At 37.2% G+C, this 19,397-nt stretch overlaps 3 protein-coding genes across 6 annotated transcripts; 1 reads left to right on the top strand and 2 right to left on the bottom strand.

Annotated features, from left to right (window-relative positions):
- The first annotated feature begins 218 nt into the window (after positions 1–218).
- Positions 219–1,995, top strand: LOC117127781. Its single transcript, XM_033278443.1, has 4 exons — positions 219–418; positions 595–1,225; positions 1,316–1,564; positions 1,621–1,995. Exons 1-4 carry the CDS (start codon positions 219–221, stop codon positions 1,993–1,995), a joined length of 1,455 nt encoding a protein of 484 aa, XP_033134334.1.
- A 1,250-nt stretch (positions 1,996–3,245) lies between these two features.
- Positions 3,246–13,665, bottom strand: LOC103840121. Of its 4 annotated transcripts, XM_033280305.1 has the most exons (4): positions 12,409–13,665; positions 12,281–12,304; positions 12,138–12,203; positions 3,246–12,035 (listed from the first exon to the last, which is right to left on the bottom strand). In XM_033280305.1, exon 4 carries the CDS (start codon positions 8,593–8,595, stop codon positions 7,327–7,329), a length of 1,269 nt encoding a protein of 422 aa, XP_033136196.1. In that variant the 5' UTR covers positions 8,596–12,035; positions 12,138–12,203; positions 12,281–12,304; positions 12,409–13,665; the 3' UTR covers positions 3,246–7,326. The 4 variants fall into 4 exon arrangements, with proteins under 4 accessions (XP_033136196.1, XP_033136195.1, XP_033136193.1 ...); XM_033280304.1 differs by having other exon boundaries at positions 3,246–11,534; positions 11,919–12,035; positions 12,138–13,665; XM_033280302.1 differs by having other exon boundaries at positions 3,246–11,534; positions 11,622–13,665.
- Positions 13,666–16,755: 3,090 nt separating this feature from the next.
- Positions 16,756–18,099, bottom strand: LOC103840120 (50S ribosomal protein L11, chloroplastic). The gene is made up of 4 exons (XM_009116595.3): positions 17,827–18,099; positions 17,584–17,756; positions 17,442–17,505; positions 16,756–17,116 (listed from the first exon to the last, which is right to left on the bottom strand). The coding sequence occupies exons 1-4, from the start codon at positions 18,035–18,037 to the stop codon at positions 16,905–16,907; spliced, it is 660 nt and encodes a 219-aa protein (XP_009114843.1). The 5' UTR covers positions 18,038–18,099; the 3' UTR covers positions 16,756–16,904.
- Positions 18,100–19,397: the final 1,298 nt, after the last annotated feature.

The following is a 19,397-nucleotide window of genomic DNA, read 5'->3' as shown; positions in this document are numbered from 1 at the left end:
ATGGTATCCCCGTCCAGCGTAACGCCCTCGAGGAGGGTGACTCGTAGTCAATCCGCCAGTAATAGAGAAGCAATTCCCAAGAAAATTTCCCGAGAAGGCAAAAGTAGAACTTGTTATGAAGGTATCTCCTTTCGCTCTCCACTGTGAAATTCTTTGGGAAAAGTTTTTAAAAATAAAGCGTTGGGTAAATGTCTGGATTTGGTCATTGTATTTCAGTAATGACCACGGAGTCAGAAGTAGACGAACCTGCATCAACCGACCAAGAAGAAGCTGCATCCACTGAACAAGACGAAGCTGCATCCACCGAGCCGGAATTTATTGTCACCACGCCGACTTTCCCGGAAAGACTATTCGCACGTAATTGCTATCCTGCCAAACCTCGACTGAACATCTATTCAAAGGCGAGTATCATTGGATCGTTAGTGAAGTTGCTAAGAGGCTCCCCTGAAATGAATTGTCTGCTAGGAAGTTAGTTTAGAGCTCTGTTCCACTTACCTGTAGCGCGCTGCTCTAACTCTGCGAAACTTGTACATTCTCTCCTCAGCCGTCAGCTGGTTACGATGCGCCTATATGAGCTCTGGTTCTTGTTTGCAGACAAGCCACTACGCTTTCTCTGCGTGAGTTCGGAGACATCACGGGGCTGAAATGCGAGCCTGAAAGGGAAAAAGTAGGAAACGGGTCAGAATCTATCGATGCCATACCTGGACGTATGTGGAAAGAGTTGTTTGAAACTGAAGATGAAGACGTGACTGTACCAGATGTTCTTCGTATGCTTGAACAGCCTAGTCTTCCTGAGTCGAAGCGGTTGCCACTAGCTCTCATTGCGCTTGTAGATGGGCTCCTGGTTTGTGGTCACAAACTTCTTCGTGTGACGCCTGCTTACGTCGAGATGCTGGAAGACACCGAATCATTTCTTCAATATCCATGGGGGATAGAGGCATTCGTCAGCACTCTGTCTAGATTGACACCACTTCAACCTTCTGATCCTTCTAAAATGGATAAATACCTTTCGGTCATGCGCCTTCGTTTGAAACAGCAGTCAACAGCGTGTTATGGGTTCCCTCTGGCGCTGCAACTTTTTGCTTTTAAAGCTATCCCCTCATTGCTTGAGAAAATTCCCGAACCTAATAAAACCACTTCTTTCTTGCAAGAACCAGAAGGATGCGACTCAACAAATGCACTTCTGAATTTTGAAGACATACTTCTGGTGGAAACCCAAAGAGAGGTACAATGCTGTTGTCTATCTTATTTGCAAAACAGAAGTTAAGACGCTCAAACTTTGTGTACATATGAATGTTTGTGTTCTTTGTTTGAGATTATTGTTACGTATTCAATCCCAGATGAAGGTGGGGATCCAAAGTGGAAGAAAGAAATAATCGATCCCCGAATAGATAACTTAGTTCGTCGAAAGCGGGAAGGGCACGAGTTCAAAACAACAGACTTTAGAGGAGGTGATTCATCCCTTCCACCTCTGAAGGCAGCCGAAAAGGCTGAAGGTGTTGATGTCAAAAAAAATGTCAAAAGCCGTTTAGGCGGTTTGGGAAAGCCAGTGATGAACCTGGAAGTTCGACTCAGGCGCCTGAGCGTCCTATTCGACCTCGTCGTGGGATATGTAAACAGGGTGAACCAGGGAACTTATCAGATAAGGAGCAAGAGCTGAAAGAGTGGATACGAGTTGAACTGAAAACCCAGTTGGGTAAATTGCGGAACGAGATTTTTGACTGGTTGCATCATGATAGGGGAGGCTCGTCCACGGTTCCGCAAAACACAGCAGCCGGTAAAACAAACAGAGACAACGGTCACGCTGACCCAACCGGCATGGAAGTTCCAAAGAAACGACGTCCGTTCAGTGGTGATGGTAATGATGAAGCTGAAATATTTGGGTCTGATATTAAGAAACACAAGAAGAACAACGGCAATGGGTTTAGCGATGAGGAGACGATGAGAATGCATGATAATCATTGTGATGGTCGTACGCCAAATGCTCGCTTCTAGGAAAAGGTAATCAAACTGCTCCTACAATTTCTAATGATAAATAATGTCTGAATCCCGGTCTAACTTTTTTGAGTAAAATTCAACGTGTAGGTAGATTCAATGGTGGGCGAAGGCCCCTCTTTCTCGAAGTCGGCAAAGATTCCAGAAGTCGATGTTTCAACGCCTATTGGACCAGAAACTATATCAAAGCCAGCTAAACCAACTCTCCCGGAACCGTTGGAGGTAAATAGATTATAACAATGAATTTATAGGCTCTAGATATATTATGGTTGCTGTTCAGCTTGGTTTGGCCAGGTATTCAGCGTAGATTATCAGTTGTTCGTTTTAGCTAGTGAGGTGCACAAGAATACTGATTTGTTTGGTCAGGTATTCAGGTTATTTAGTTAAGGTATTCATGTTAATTTATGAGGTGTACAGGAATACTGATTTGTTTGGTCTGGTATTCAGGTTAATTTAAGAGGTATTTTGCTTAAGTAGTCAGGTTTACAGATCTGTTTGATAGTTTTCAGGTGAGTTTCAGAGGTATTCATCTTAGTTAGTCAAGTGTTCAGCTAATTTTACCAGGTGTACATATTATGTTGATTAGGTGTTCGGATTTTTTTTATCAGGAGTTCAGTTGAGTTTGTCAGGTATACATCCAAGTTGTTAGGTGAACATATAAACTACGTCTGAATCGAAGTATTTGAATGAGCTATATCTGAACGTTGTCAGGGCGAGGGGGGAGATGGGTCTCCAATATCATGGCTAAATTTGTTAGCAGAAGAGGTTGAAAAGGGGACACAGAGTGACAATGTGTATAAAGATCCACAGGAGAACACTTGTAGGATGCTTACCGTTTGGTCTCATCCTGAATCTTACGTCCTTCCGCCGGAGGAACAAGGTGGTAAAGCGTCACCGACAAATTCTGAAGATTACAAGACACCACCAGAGGATAATCCGATGAATGAATCTCGCACACCAGACGTTGGGAATTCGAAGCTGAGTCGATATCTGACTAGGTCATTAAAAAAAGCAGAGCTAGAAGGAAAATGTATTCCAATAAGCTCAACCAAAAAAGATGACATCCCGACGAAGCGTATTCCGAGACGTTCAACAAAGATTGGAGGAGTGTACACCCCAGACAGGAGACTGAAGAAGCTTTTCCAAAGCTGCAGGAAACCCAAATATACGCCCTTAGCAGACTTGGAGAAAGCGCAGTTTCAAGAGTTTCAGTCAATTCTCCGCGAGAATCCGGCACAGTAAGTTGTTTGGATATACTGTATAAATTTCTTGGACTGTCAAATGTTTAATATTGACTTTTGGTTTGTTTTCAAATTTCAGGGAATTTGAAATTGTTATTGGGATTCATGTCTCAAATAAGTTCTTCCTGTCGTTGGCGAGGCCAACAAATTGGGTCAGTACCGAGGTATTCAAATCATCAGAACTTAATTTGGTTTATTCAAGTTACAACACGGATTTCCACCGATTTAATGTTCTAATGGTTTGTACATATTTTTCAGCATATTTATGTGCTAATTGGTATGCTAGTAAGGCGACATGGACGCAATTACCTGAGTGGGAGGTGCAGATTTGTAGACTACTTCAGTATTGCGGGCATCATATCAAAGTTCGCAGAGTTCGAGAAGGCCTCAGATCAATTGGGATTCAACTGGGGAGGGCTTGGCAGTTACAATTTCACGAGAAAAACGCCGCGTCGGAATGACAAGAAGGGGTTGTTGGTTGATGTGGACAGGGTGTACGCCCCAATGATGTGGGGAAAATATCATTGGGTTGGTCTTGTGATTAACTTGACATGCAGACAAGTGGAGATTTTGGACTGCAACATTCCCCATAATGAGTCCGATAATGAGGTGAACAAGCACATGGCTTATCTTCTACGCGCATTGCCTCATGTCTTAGCTGCGTTTTCGCCTCCTTCCGATAGTAGTCATCCTGAAGAAGACCAAGCATTTTCATGGGTGCGTCCAGACAATATTTACTTCAACGAAAGGTCTGGCGACTGTGGACCATGCGCGGTCAAATTTCTGGAAATGCATGCAGCGGGATACTCGTATGAGGATATGGGGCAGATCGATGACAAAACGGTGGACATATTCCGTCAGAAATACGCGATGGATACCTATGAAGAATTTATTGGAAACGTAAAAGTTCAAAACGATTGTTGAAGACGTGTATACTGCCTGCTTCATTTCGTTTGTTAAACCGAATTGTTAAACGGTTATTGTATCTTTCCATTCATCCAGACACTATAATTCAAACAGATCAGTTTATCTTTGATGGTTTTACATCGTCTTTCTTATATATTTAGGGTTTAGGGTTTAGGGTATAGGGTTTAGAGTTTAGGGTTGCATGTTTAGGGTATAGGGTTTAGGGTTTAGTTATTTGTTTCAAAGGAAAACAATTTCAGAAGTATTTGGTGTTTTTACTGTTTCATTTAATAAGTATTAGTGTAAAATTTAAAAATTGATTGCAATAACTATTTCTCTGAGTGTGTTAGGTATAAAATGTGGAAGGGAAAATAACTTTCCTATTAACAAATAAGACTCCTTTGTTTATTTCTTTATTCTATATATACATATTCAATGCGTGTGATAAACATCTCCAACAGAACTCAATAGTATGGCATCTCTAAACATCCACAATCTTCCAGAAGAAATTTTGTGTAAAATAATAGAGATGGTGGGAGCGGATTCATTTTACTATCTTGGTGGTATTTTGCGGGCTGGGAAACGCGGTTATGCACTTGTCCACGAACCCTCCGTCTTAAGGAAGTGTAATGTTCAGCCAATGGTCACCTTTGCAACATGTCAAATCTGCACTGGTGATCAGTTTCGGGAGTTTTTCATCAAGTGCGTAACAGCTGGCAACACAAACGCTATCTACTATGAAGGGCTCTATGCAGCACTGATGGTAGGTCCTGAGAAATGTATTAGAATATTGCAACCAAATGTCCCAAATCATGATTTATCTACTTTAGCCGTCGGCATTTTCAACGTGTGTATTGGCAATGACAAGGAAGCCAGTAAACTGTTTCAGCAGTTCGCAGCTAATCACTATGACCTTCGCTCGGATGCGATAGTTGGACTATGAGCTGATCTAGAGTGGCGATTGATATCATTTGGAGCGCCATACATGAACAGATATGGTGCATCTTTCAAATTTCCGGATGATTAGGTCATCAAGTCACCAAGCTGCCTTTATGGCCATGATTACACAGTCGATTTTGAAGATTCTTGTAAAAACTGCAGGCTATTTTGGATATGCTGCAACATTTCTCACATCCTCTAGGACTTTATTTATGTTAATCCTCGATGTTATCTGTTTTCTATCGTATAGCTTAAGTATTCGTAGACCTTAAGTATTCGTATACCTTAAGTATTCGTCAATGTTATATGTTTTCTCTCGTATACCTTAAGTATTTCGTCAATGTTATATGTTTTCTCTCGTATACCGTAAGTATTCGTATACCTTAAGTATTCGTATACCGTTTAATCAATCAAAAGTGAGTACAGATAAATACTAATGGAATTATGAATAGAGATGTCAATTGGGCTGTCCATATCCAATGGGTATGTCCAAATGGACAAAGCATTTTATTGGGCATTATTTTTCTTAAGTCCAAATTGACATTAGCCCATCTAATTTGGACTTAATAGGTTTCAGTCCAATTGGACAACTTTAAATTTTGGGCTCTCGTATACCGTAAGTATTCGTATACCTTAAGTATTCGTATACCGTCAGTATTCGTATACCGTTAGTATTCGAATACCGTCAGTATTCGAATACCGTCATTTTTCGAATACCGTCAGTTTTTGTACACCGAGTCTTATGTTTTCATGATAACGGTATGAGTAAAGAAACGATAAACCGATGTTGGAGTTTGTCTCCTAGCTTTGATGGTATACGTCACTTTCCAAAATAACAGCTAATGTTATACTCGACAACGGAATTAGAACAATGCTTAATGTGGTAAATGCATTACAACAAATAATAATTACTGCCAACTGTCGAAGGGGCGAAAAACTCGTGGCGCAACGAAAATCCCAGAGGAAAAGACCAACCTCTTTTATTCAGAAGCATCGGTTACACATGTCTTCAGTCTTGCTTAACTCCATGTGCCACAGATCCCAATCAAAATCCAACGTAGGTGAACAGGGGCAATTATAAAACAAAGGTCGATCTGTTGACATGAACATGAACTTCTTTGTTAAGAACCACTCGTTAACGACCGGCACCCACGGAACATCATCCATTCTAACAAGCCATCCAATTGTACCAACTGCTTCTCTCGTAAAACTAGCGAAGTATTCCTCATCATCCCAGTAGAGTTTGCGAGTCATTGCATAGGTATACAACGCTCGTTCGTATCCAGCATCCGCTGCTCTCTTCATCAAAGCAAGACCTTCTTCGTGGCGTTGTAGGGCGTAGAAATACTCAACACCCTTGATGTAAAGAGTACTTGGGTTTCCGACATCGTAGCATCTTCTCAACAACGTATTACGCAAGCCTGTCCACCAAGGGTGTTTGTACAGATCAAACGAAGAATAGACGTCATCTTCTACGATCTCTTTCATCTTCTACGATCTCTTTCAGCTTCTACAAGCCTGTCCACCAACGTATTACGCAAGCCATCTTCTACGATCTCTTTCAGCTTCTCAAAAAACCAACTCCAAGACTCATTTGTTTCATTGTCTACAACAGCAAACGCTATAGGGAATACTTGATAATTGGCATCTTGCCCACTTGCAGTTAGTAAACACCCTTTGTACTTCCCAAACATATGAGTACCATCCACCATAATAACCTTCCGTAGATGCTTCCACCCGTCAATGCAAGCTTTCAGCGCCATGAACGCGTATTTAAACCTTGTCCGACCCTTATCATCTTTTTCAGTTTTGATATCATTAATGGACCTAGGATTTGCAAACTTTACAACATAAAAATATTTCGGCAGGAGCATGTAAGAGCTCTCTTCAGTTCCTTGTGCAACCACAGTTGCTAACTCTTTTGCTTTCCAACATTTTCAATATGTGGCCGTAAACAAGAACTCAGTCCGGAGCATCTCAGGTAATTCAGATGCGCGCGGTCCAGCTTGGAGCCTTTCATACTTTGATCTCATTAGTGCAGCTATTGCTTTCGACGTCGCATGTTTCTTATATTGCGCTTTAGCATCAGATGTGCAGACATGCTTCAGTTGCGCCTTCCTCACCTGATATGCCGAAGATTCCCCCAATTGCTTAGCCATAACATAAAATTTGTAGTTTTTATCAATGCATTTCGCTGCGACGTAGTTAAACACATGTTTGTGGAACTTGAATCTGAACACCTGCTTTAAGGCATAAATGTGCAAACTGATCTTGAATTCTTGCTTGCTACTGAATAGTTTTCCAGTGTAATATCAGCATCTGCTAAAGTGAAGTCAATATCATCGACGGTATAGTCGTTAACTGCTTCGTTGTTAGACGAAGATTCTACATCCTCAAATCCATATAGCTCAACGACTCTAACGTATTTCATGAGTGATTCGTCATCAGCCTTATCCGTTTCACGACTTCTTCTTGCGTCTTCCTCACGGCTTCGAGACTGAGGTACCGGTCCGATAAAGTCGTCATCCTCGTCTTCTCCTACCAGGGTTTCATGTGTCTGACCACCCGAAACACACTGAGGTACCGGTTCGACAAAGTCGTCATCCTCGTCTTCTCCATCCGAAGTTTCATGTGTCTGACCACCCGAAACACACATAGGTACCGGTTCGACAAAGTCGTCATCCTCGTATACTCCATCAGATGTATCATATGTCGGTCTAGACGAAACACATTGAGGGACCTGCCCAACGAAATCATCACTGTCGTCAACTTCACGAGTATGCATGTTGAACGGCTTTGGAGGAGTTTGGAGAACCAACATTTGGGAGTTGTTGTCCAAACTTGGGTCCTCTTCTTGATTTGGATCTGAATGATTCTCAGTGTCGGCCACTTGATCACTTGACTTGACACCTAAATTGTTACTTGCTTCTTCAATATTCTCCATCGAAATCCTAGATGAGCCTATGTAATCTCTACCCTCATCTACGTAATTTTCGAAAGTTGATGGTGGGTTTGCGGTACGCTGTTTATTTGTAAATGGACCACTGCCTTTGTTTGAAGAAGGATTAGTTCGTCCACTCCTCGTTTTAGTCACCACCTCACCACGTACACCTCCATATGTTACGTTCGTTCGACAACCACCACCTACCCCTCCATCATCATCCTTATCATCGTCCCATTCGCAATTTCGTCCAACAAAATCATGCCATAAATTGTAATCATAATCCTCATCGTCGTCATCTTCGCCTTCCCCTAACGCAGCATCTTCAGTCGTGTCCACTTTATTCGGAACTTCACATGTAGTTCCATCCACTTCACGCATCCCAAAACCATTTGAGGCATAAACTGCTTCAATTTCCGCAACTCCCATCAGAATTATATCATCTTCAGTCAAATCAGTCTCACTGTCATTAACTTCATTCCGGGTGTGCACATCAGCAGACGTATTCCCAACTTGCATTTCGTTGCTGCTGGGAACTTCTTTGGACTTCAAAAGATTCCCCATTGGCCTCATATAAAGGATTTTTCCATCTACTTCCTCTCTGAATGTGACAAATACGTTGATGTACTTGTCCACCTTACGTGCCGAGTGAACAAGTCGAAATCCTTGTCGTTGGAAATTTGAACAGGAGCTTCTCTTTCACCAACAGCACAAGATCCGTGTTCACGAAGCCAATATGACATCTCAACGGCAACAGACATTCCAACTAGACCGTATGACTCAATAATGGCCCGCTTCAAGGCTTCAACAGAAGTTATCAACTTCGCATAGACAGCCCTCCCCATACGGTCGCTATCAAGTTTAAAATTCCAGTCACCAGTATCGTACATAATCCACCGTCCAGAGATTACAACGATGTATGAATCGTGAACACCTACGAAAAATAGAACGTAAATTAATTTAAAATTTCAATGTGCTAATCAGAAGCAATAAATATAGTTTCGTACAAAAAAACACCTGAATTCCGAACACCCTCAAATCTGTAATAAATGATTTCAGCCATAACTATAATGTCATAAATGCAATGGTGTACGGCTTATATATGATTTACCTTCGATGCTAGATACAGAACACCCACCATCCGCCATACCCTTTCCTCCCTCACCATATCGGATGCAGCTCATGCCTCTGTGTGTAAAATTTGCTGCCTCAAGTTTCCGAGTTCGGTAGCCTTTTTTACTCATCAACAAGGAGACAGACAAAGAGATAGGGTTCGTACGTATTTGTATTAAATAATTAATATTTGTCCTGTTTTTAATTAATAAATTAAAGTAAAACACATGTTTTCCAAAGTCACCAGTCATTAATGGCCGTTCGTCCACCTTGGAGCCGTTGTTTCCCGCGAGAAATCATCACATATAAGGCCTTCAAGTTTTGGGGTCAAATAGCCCAAAAACGAAGCCCAATACCATGTTTCCTTCTGAAATTAAAATAATATAATATTAAAATCGTCTCTTACACGCACATCCGGCGCGCGTGTGTCGGTTTTCCAGAGGCAAGTTTTTCTGGGCAAAAGACAGCTTGGTCCCACGAATTTCAGCTCAAGATTGTTGGTAAAAAAGGTTAAAACTGTCCACTTTTTCTTCTCTCTCCTACTAGGTTGCCCAACAACCTAATTAAAACATGGGCTTGCCCAATTTTCTAATTCAAACTTGAAAGTTGCCCTATCTTCTAAATTTCCCTTAAATGTATCTGTGTCCAACAGTTTTCCCTATCTTTTTGTACTTTTTTCTTTCCCAAGAAACCTAATAAGCTTTATAGTAGATTGGATGAAAATTCAATAGCAATACTAATCGTACTATTAACTGATCATCAACACAGACACACGTTCAAACGAAAGAAACCAAAAAATAAAGGAATCGAAACAACTACAGGAATGCTGAATATGAAGGCATGAATTAAAAATCAGGCTTCGAATGTTACTAATCGCCCTGCCCTGCACTGCAATTAACAGTAACAAAAATCTCTACATATATGATATATCTATACGTTTTTATAACTGTTAAAACTGCATGTTAAAACCGCACCGCAGTTAAACCGTTTGTCCCGCACCGCTCAAACCGCAGTTACCATTCAGAGCCTCAGTTCTCGCCATAATAATGCTGCAAGATCTGAGTTCTGATAGAAACAGGGGTTGAACCCCGGGTGGAACAACACCTCCTTGCACACCTACTTGAGCATCTAAATTTCAAAAAAGAAAAATATAAACACTAGGATAATACTGATGATAACACTAATAGATAATGAATTTGAGAAATAGAAACTTAATCTATGGAGCATTGATAATGCCCAGTTCTCTTAGGTTAATAAGAATGTTGTGTCCCTGTATTTTAGCTCCTCCTCCGCATGGTTAACACAGGTAAGCGAAACTTGTATTTCGATACTGATAAAGTTTGATTCCATTTTTGGTGACGGTTTGAATCGATCACACTTTTTGCTTTTTTATAGGATTAGGTCATTTGACATTGGGCTAACTAGCCTAAAATTGAATGGGCTAAAAGAGTTTATAAAAAAACTCAATATTTTATATGTATTTTATTTTCTTTAAAATTATAAAAAAACTATTCAAAATTTTCAAAAAACATAAAATTAATAAAAAAATTTAAATAAATATACGTTTCAAAGTTTTTTTAACGTATACTACTAGTGGGGGCTCCTTCATTCATTACTTGAAAATGACAAATGCTGGGCGTTTCAGTATATAGAGTGTCATGGTGTTGGACAACCACTGGTTCAGAACATACAAATTAACATATTCTGAAAAATTATAATTAATGGAAGAGGATTTAGATTCCTTTCCTCAAACAACTAAGAACAAGAAAATACATATGGATAGAACAAATAAGAACAAGATTTATGATCTGCATCTGCAAGAGAAAACTGGTGAAAGCTGTCTTCGACGGTCCGTTGTATAAGAACGTGATATGCGGAAATGATTAGAATAAATAAAAACAAGAAAAAAAATTATTTTATCATTTATGAAATAAATCTTTATTAGGAATACGATTTGGATGAACGATTGGAGGAAGAATGAAATTAGGAACCAGCAGATTTGGGGATTAGAAAAGACAAAAAATTAAACAAAGATGGATGGATGAGGAATTATTGAGAATAGAAAATTACCAAAACGGAGGAACATAACCAACAATTGGAACAAGGGAACAAAGGCAGATGGAACAACATGTGGAACACCGGGGGGGGGGGGGGGGGGGGGGGGTTGAACACCGGGGCCTTGAGGGGCATGAACACCTGGACCTTGAGGGCTTGAGGGAATTGTGGGGCTTGAGAGGCTTGAGGGGCAGCCGGGGGCTTGAGGGACTTGGGGAACTATAAACCTGGGGCTTAAGGGGCTTGAGGAGTTTGAAAACCGTGGGGAGGGGCTTGAGGTGCTTGAACACCGTGGGGTTGAATACTGGGTGGAACAACACCTCCTTGCTCACCTACTTGAGCATCTGAGTTTCAAAACAGAAAAATATAAACACTAGGAAAATACCGATGATAACACTAATGGATAATGGATTTGAGAAATAAAAATTTACTCTATGGAGCATTGACAAAGGTCAGTTCTCTTAAGTAAATCAGAATGTCGTGTCTTTTTATTCTAGCTCCTACTCCGGTATATTGAACACAGGTGAGAGGAACACGTATATCGATACTGATAAAATTTGGATTCATTTTTGGTGACGGCTTGAATTGATTACTCCTTTTGACTTTTTATAGTATTAAGTCATTTGGCCCTGGACTAATGGGCCTAAGATGAATGGGCTAAGAAAGTTTATAAGAGATTTTATATGTATTTTATTTTATTTTAAATTATAATAATAATATACATATACCTCTGGTTGGTGCTTCTTCATTAATTACTTGAAGAGTGACAAACAATGGACGTTTCAGTATGTAGAGTGCCATGGTGTTGTACAACCGCTAGTTCAGAGCATGCAAATGAACATATTCTGAAAAATTAAAATTATCGGAAGAGGATTTAGGATTCCTATGCTCGAACAAATAAGAACAAGATAATAGTTATGGTTAGAACAAATGAGAACAAAACTTACGATATGCATCTGCAAGAGAAAACATGTGAAAGCTGTCTTCGATGGTCCGTTGTATAAGAACGTGATCTGCACAAATGGTTAGAAAAACTAAGAACAAGAAAAGTTCAAAAGATTATTTTATCATTTATGAAAGAAATCCTTACTAGGAATACGATTAGGATGAACGACTGGAGGAAGAATGAAATTAGAAACTATCAAATCTGGATATAAGAAAGAAAATAAAAATAGACAAAGATGGATGGATGAGGAATTGTTGAGATCATAAAATTACCAGGAAACGGAGGAACATAACCAATAATAATAAAAAAGGGAACAAAGGCGGGTGGAACAGTGAGGGTTTGAGGGGTTCGAACACCGGGGGCTTGAGGGGCTTTAAAACAGAGAGCTTGAGGGACTTGAAAATCGGGGGCTTGAGGGGTTGAAAACCAGGGGCTTGGGGAGGATTGAAAACCAGGGGCTTGAGGGGCTTGAAAAACCAAGGGCTTGCGGAGCTTGAAAATCAGGGGCTTGAGGGGCTTGAAACCATACGCTGGAGGGTATTGAGGTGCTTGAACACCGGGGGGTTAAACACTGGGTGGAACAACACCTCCTTGCTCACCTACTTAAGCATCTGACAAAAAATAAAAATATAAACAATAGGATAATACTTATGATAACACTAATGGATAATGGATTTCAGAAATATATACTTACTCTATGGAGCATTGACAAATGCCAGTTCTTTTAGGTTAATCAGAATGATGTGTTCCTGTATTCTAGCTCCTCCTCCGACATGGTTAACACATGTAAGCGAAAGTAATATTTCGATACTGATAAAGTTTGGATCCATTTTTGGTGACAGTTTGAATTGATTATTCCTTTTGCCTTTTTTATAGTATTAGGTCATTTGATTTTTGGCTAACGGGCTAATATTGAATGTGCTAAGAGAGTTTATAAAATATTTTATATGTATTTTATTTTCTTTAAAATTATAAAAATACTATTCATAATTTTCAAAAAACATAAATTTAATAAAAAAATGTTAACAAAATATACATTTCAATATTTTTTAACATATATATTTTAAAGTTTCAAATTATTGTTTTAGTCCTATAACCTATAAATTGTTAAGCTAACCTTAAATCATGAATCTAATCCTCCAAAATAAAGATTCACTAGCATAAGGAATGAAGCAGAATCAAATGTCGACTATTTTAAATATAAATAATCAAATAATACTTTTTTAATGTCGAACTTTTTTTTTGTTTTAACTAGTTGAATAAATTCACACTAAATACTTTATGTTATATTTTCTTCTTTTCAATCTCTCAATTTCAACCATTGTAACATATTTTATTATATGAAATTTAAATTTATCTCTTTTTTCTTACTTTTTAATCTATACTATTATTTGCGAAGTAAATTTTAGCAACGAAGCTCTCACGTTAAAAGTTAGGGCGGTTAATATCTATAATGAATTTATCTATAATTAACAATATATTAAAAACGAATTTTTATTTATAATAATATTTTTTTTTCAAAAAGATAATTTTTACATTGTGTTGTTATCTTAAAACATATTTTTCAGTTATAAATATAATTAAAACGAATTTTTATTAATAATATTAATTTTTTTTTAAATATGATAATTCTTATATATTGTGTTGTTATCTTAAAATTTATTTTTTCAATTATAAAGTTAAAAAATAACAAATAAAAAATTTATAATTAAATATTAATCAACTAAATTTATATAAATATATTTACTAAAATATTTTTAATTTGTAAATGTTTTCTTTTAAAATTTCAGCACAATAATAAAATTATATATTTTATTTAAATTTACGTCATATATATATATAATTTGATGTTTGATTTAATGTTTTTGAAAACATAAATAATAAGTTATGATGCTGATTTTTTAATTAATAAAATATAAACTAATATATATTTGTAAAAAGATTAAGCCCGCATGTGTGGGCAAAACATCTAGTTGTCAGATACTTGTTGAGAAGTCATCGTTATTTTAATTACATTTGTCAATTTATGACTATTTCAATATTCTTAAAATATTTTAATTAACTAAATAATAAAAGTTTATGAACTATTAGTATTATTTAGATTACATATCCCACTTTAGAACTTTATTCATTGAAGTTGATCTATTATGACAAGCTATTTTAAGTTTTTTGATATCCGTTAACTTCATAAAACAGAAACTGAAAATCAAATTTTATTATTATTCACTTATAAAGTTGTTCAAAACTCAAGAGTAACTTTTTGGACAGTGTGAGATATATAGAAAAAGAGAATTTTAAACTTTTTTTATAAAATAAAAAATGAAGATAGAAAATATTATTCAAATAACTAAAACGGATGTGAATCAATGGTAATAAAGTAACCATATCGTTCGCGTTCAGGATAATTTTGGTTTGGTTTGAGTTATGCTGAAGTAAAATACATAACTAAAATTCTAAACATAAGAAATTTAATACTTAAACTGAATTAAAAAAGTATTCAACACACATAATATTCGACCAAATAGTAACATTCGAATATTTATAACAATAAAATACTTAATAATGATCATTATAATCCAAAATAATAAAAATTTGTAGAACTTGTATATGTGTTTGGTTAAGTTCAGGTTATGTTTCAGTTATCAAGTAAAACCGAACTGAACCCGATATCCAAAATATCACAATATGAAATCCGGGTTATTTTTTTGATCCGATACCTTTATTTTGGGTCAGATTCGGGTTTTGGTTTTGGGTTTATGCCCAAACCTAGAATACACTTACAATTCTCAAATTCAGTATCCCCTTTATGGACTACTCAAGACATGTTACAATTAATGGTTAATGTGGATCCTAATATCCACATTAGGTATTTGGTAGTGGTTGTTTGTAAAATATCAGGAAAAAAATAATGTTGGCAACTATATTTTCAGAACACAACGATCTTATTAGATTCTGGTCGACAAAACTGTTCTTTATTGATTGAGATTGATTGGAATACAAAGGTTACGATGAATGAAATGACAATGACTAAGAACTAAGACAATAGTACTGAGAGTCAGAGGTCGAGTAGGTCGAGTGTGTGATGTGTAGTGTCTAGGGTTTTGAATGTCCCTTCTCTCTTCCTTCATTTCTTCCTTTATAGTCGCTCTCCTCCAAGATCATCTCAACTACTTCCGCCAATCTCGGCTCTCCCGGTCTTGACCAAGTCGCACTCGTCATTCCATCTCGGTGATGGGCATACTCGGGCCTTACGAGTTATTGGCCTCAGGAATTGTCCCCCACCATTTTGAGTGGAGGGCAACCACAAAAAAGTGTGATTACCTCTGCCTTAATTCTTGCTTGGAGCGCTTGTCTTGATCGAGATAGAGCCTATGATTCTTTGACAAGTGTTGATCCTCGCCGCCTATGACTTTAATTCGCTGTAACAGTTGCTTCTTCGTCACGCGGTCGATATAAGTTCGAAGGGATAATGTTCATCATTATTTTTGTCCTAAAAAGCGGACATGCCGCCTTGGTATATTTTTTATTGTTTTTTGTATGTTCTTCCAATGGATTTGGAAAGACGAAAACTTCAGCTCAATTGAACAGTTTAGAAAAAGTAATTGACAGATCTACTGCTGGTGGAGACGGGTCTTACCGACTTCAATCGTTGATGGTTCTTCATGTGATGGTGATTTCTTGCTGCAAATTATGGTTTCTTCAAAAAGCAGCATGAAATTCTATGGAACAATTTCTTTGGCCCTATTATTATTATCAATATAGCAATATAAAAAGTTGTCTTGTTTCGGTGGCTCCTACTAAAGTATTAAAAGAGAGTGACAGTCGTTCTCAATTCAGTCTGAAGCGTAGTGTTTTTAGATTAATAAGAAGATTATCTCTCTTGAGATTCAACTATTTCCGATGCAAATATAGAACTTTTATATAAAAAATATTTAGTTATCCATATGCAAACTAGATGTGTGTTAGTTTAATTTGGGGATATAAAATCAATAATATAATATTTAGTTTGTACTTATAAAAAATGTATCTAAAGATAGATTATTAATTTATAATTTTAAAGGAACCATATATTTACACAAGACTTTCTAAAAAGTTATTATCTCATTATTTAATAGTGTTTCATATTCTGAACCAACCAATTTGGAACCGAATAAATTTATTAATTTACAGAGTTTCTACAGTATAAAAGAGATGAATGAGTAATAGAAGAGCCGTTTGATGTCAAAAAAAAAAAAAAAAAGAGATGAATTATATTTATCACCAATTGATGATTTTAAGTTAAAAGTCTATCTAACTTAACATATTGAATTTTCAATCCGTGATTCTAGAAGTCTTCTAACTTGTTAATCACGTCCGAGCAAGACCAACAAATGAGAACCCTCGCAATGATAGTATTCACATCGATAGTTCCAGGCGAAAACATTTGATCCGTGGTGAGAAACCAGTAAGATTCATATATTCGTTTGGTCGACTCTAATGAGCATGTCGCTCCTTATGCTACAGAGGCGAGGACGTTTTGTCTTTCGGACATCATTATCATACTCCATATGTCCTATTAATGAAAACACACTCTCTACGTCGGTTTCCTTCAAGGTTACTTACATGCCTTGCCAATTATATTGCAGGAACATCAGCATAATATAAGACACATACACATGTCACGTCTCTGATATCACGCAAGATAATGTTTATATGGATAACTCTCAAGTGTCTTTGTTGGAAATTACATTTAGAAACAAATAAAGCACAGAAACTACAGTGCAGGGTTTTACAACAAAACAGCTTTCTTTTTGGGTTCAAGAACTGGAGGGTCTATGTCGATCCCCATGTTCGCTGCAGTTCCTGCAATGATTCTCATAGCGGATTCAATGGTCGTGCAGTTCAGATCGGGCAGCTTCTCTGCTGCGATTGTGCGAAGCTGGTCTATTGTTATCACCCCAACTTTATCTTGCTTTGGGTCTTTCGATCCCTTCTCAACACCTGTTTCCACAACTCAAACGTCAAACAGGCACAAAACTCACAGGAAGAGAGCCAAAGAAATAGTGTAGATGGCACCATCATATAGTCTACATCAGAACACATGATTTGCTTGCTAATTTATTCTATCTTTGAGTAGATATGCTCAAGTAACGATCTAACAAAACTAGTAAGACAAAGGACATGGTGTTGAAAAATTCACAAAACATTTGGTATACATGATTTTCTTGCCAATGGTGAACTTCTACCAAGTTACTATTCTTGCAAAACCAAACGCCTTAAGATTCTCATTTATAAAAATGCACATTCATTGGTCATTATAATTCACCTGCAGCCTTTAGCAACAGAACCGAAGCAGGCGGGGTCTTGAGGATAAAGGTGAAGCTCTTATCCTGCAACCATGTACATATAAACTCCATGAAACACTCTCATAGACATTATCACTAGTTAAGCAGGGTAAAAAAACTCACATCGAAGACGGTGATTTCGACAGGAATGATGTAACCAGCTTTATCAGCGGTTCTAGCATTGTAATCCTTGCAGAAAGCCATAATGTTGACTCCCTTCGAACCAAGGGCCGGACCTACCGGAGGAGCCGGAGTTGCTTTCCCGGCCTCAAGAGCCAGTTTTATAAGCCCCACAACTGCCAAAGGATGAGACGATTGAGCACGGAGATTAACATTTTAAGGAAATGGGTAGTGGAAAGCATGTACCTTTCTTGGCTTTGCCTCCAGGTTTGGGTGGAGCCATGGCGATGACGGTGAGAAATCTCGGGGTTGAGGAGAGAAGTGGGGGCTGCCTCTTTCCCAGAAACTGGACTGATACATTTGCTTTGGAGGATAACTTAGCAGAAAGAGAATTTGATTTGGGATGAAGAGAAGACGAAGCGGAGCTGCAGAGAGTTGATAGAGAAGAAGACGCCATTGAAGGAAGAAGGTTGTGATAGCAGAAGGCGAGTTCTCGGATTGCAAAAAATCCTTATCCACTTTTGAGTTTAAAGCTCTCACTTAATGGGCTTAATAAGTAGGCCTATAATTCAAGATCTAAAGCCCAGGCTGTGTAGAGACATGTGCTGCTATAATCTATCTCTCGACTACGTACCCGTTCGGGTTCGGATCGAGTATTTCGGATTTTCAAGTATTTCAATATTGAGGTATAAAACTCATTCAAGTATTTCTGTACTTTGGATTGGGTTCAGTTATTTTTAGTTCGGGTTCGGATATTTAGATTTTGAAATAAAAATAAAAAAAATTTATTTCTCAAATTTCTTGTATTTAAAAATATAACTTTCACTTAACTAATTTTTTTATATTTTTAATAGATTGAATGGTTAATAGATTTAGATATAATATTTTGAAACTAAAAAAGAATATTAATTTGGTTATTTTTTTAAATTTTGGATGTAACTTTTTGTTAATTCTTGAAATAAAAAATTTGACATGCATTTTAAGTGAATAGCAAATCATTTTCTCTGTAATTATATGTATATCATATGAACTGAAAGTATGTGTAGTATCAATATAAATATTTTATATAAAATGAGAGATGTAAATTAGAAATATATGGTTAATTATACATATGTTCGGTTATCTTCGGATATCCATTCGGGTTAGAATATTATCCGTTCGGGTTCGGATATCCAATCTCTCTTAATTCAATACCCGTTCGGATATTTTACTACTTCGGTTCGGATTTCGTTTCGAGTTTTTCGGATCAGGTTCGGGTGCGGCTTCGGATATCGGGTAAAGTGCCCACATCTACTCTCAACTATGGAACCAGTAACTCTTTGGATTCTGTCAAGGCAATAGCCATTAATTTGTTATTTTTGTTTGGCTGATTTTCGTTTTACTGGTGTGGGTTAATTATCATTGTTGTATTTGGACAACACTAGTGATCGTCCTTGTATATAGTAGAGTTATATTTCGGGGGAAAAAGGTTACATGATACAAGAATCAAATAAATCATCATATCTGTATATCCACACCAAAAAGGTATCGTGTCTGAATTTTTTTTTTCAATGATGTTTTAGATTTTTTGGCATATTAATAAAAATTAAATACATAACTTGATTTATTAGTTTTGTTATTTTTATTTGTTTTTAAATAAAGTTATGCCACTCATATTTTAAAATTTTAATTCATGTTTTAATTTAAAATTGAAATACATTAACTAAAGTTACAACAACAAAAATTTTATACAAAGAAAAAGTTTAAAACACAATCGTCTGTATATGAAAGTAATATCATGTAACCAATGTTTTGAAAATCGAAACAATGCCGATTTG

The sequence above is a fragment of the Brassica rapa genome, chromosome A09, assembly GCF_000309985.2.
Source record: "Brassica rapa cultivar Chiifu-401-42 chromosome A09, CAAS_Brap_v3.01, whole genome shotgun sequence".
In the NCBI taxonomy this organism is placed as follows: Eukaryota; Viridiplantae; Streptophyta; class Magnoliopsida; order Brassicales; family Brassicaceae; genus Brassica; species Brassica rapa.
Note: the sequence above shows the minus strand (reverse complement) of the source record. Positions and strands in the feature narration are given on the sequence as shown.

What these genes read in the sequence shown, in the direction of transcription:
- LOC117127781 (XM_033278443.1), top strand. Translation starts at nt 219, where the DNA reads ATGACCACGGAGTCAGAAGTAGACGAACCTGCATCAACCGACCAAGAA. An exon ending in AAGGCGAGTATCATTGGATC is followed by an intron (nt 419 to 594) that starts GTTAGTGAAGTT and finishes TCTTGTTTGCAG; the next exon opens with ACAAGCCACTACGCTTTCTC. An exon ending in AGCCAGTGATGAACCTGGAA is followed by an intron (nt 1,565 to 1,620) that starts GTTCGACTCAGG and finishes ATATGTAAACAG; the next exon opens with GGTGAACCAGGGAACTTATC.
- LOC103840121 (XM_033280302.1), bottom strand. Translation starts at nt 8,595, where the DNA reads ATGAGGCCAATGGGGAATCTTTTGAAGTCCAAAGAAGTTCCCAGCAGC.
- LOC103840120 (XM_009116595.3), bottom strand. Translation starts at nt 18,037, where the DNA reads ATGGCGTCTTCTTCTCTATCAACTCTCTGCAGCTCCGCTTCGTCTTCT. An exon ending in TGGAGGCAAAGCCAAGAAAG is followed by an intron (nt 17,757 to 17,826) that starts GTACATGCTTTC and finishes ATCCTTTGGCAG; the next exon opens with TTGTGGGGCTTATAAAACTG. An exon ending in TCTGTTGCTAAAGGCTGCAG is followed by an intron (nt 17,117 to 17,441) that starts GTGAATTATAAT and finishes TTGTGGAAACAG; the next exon opens with GTGTTGAGAAGGGATCGAAA.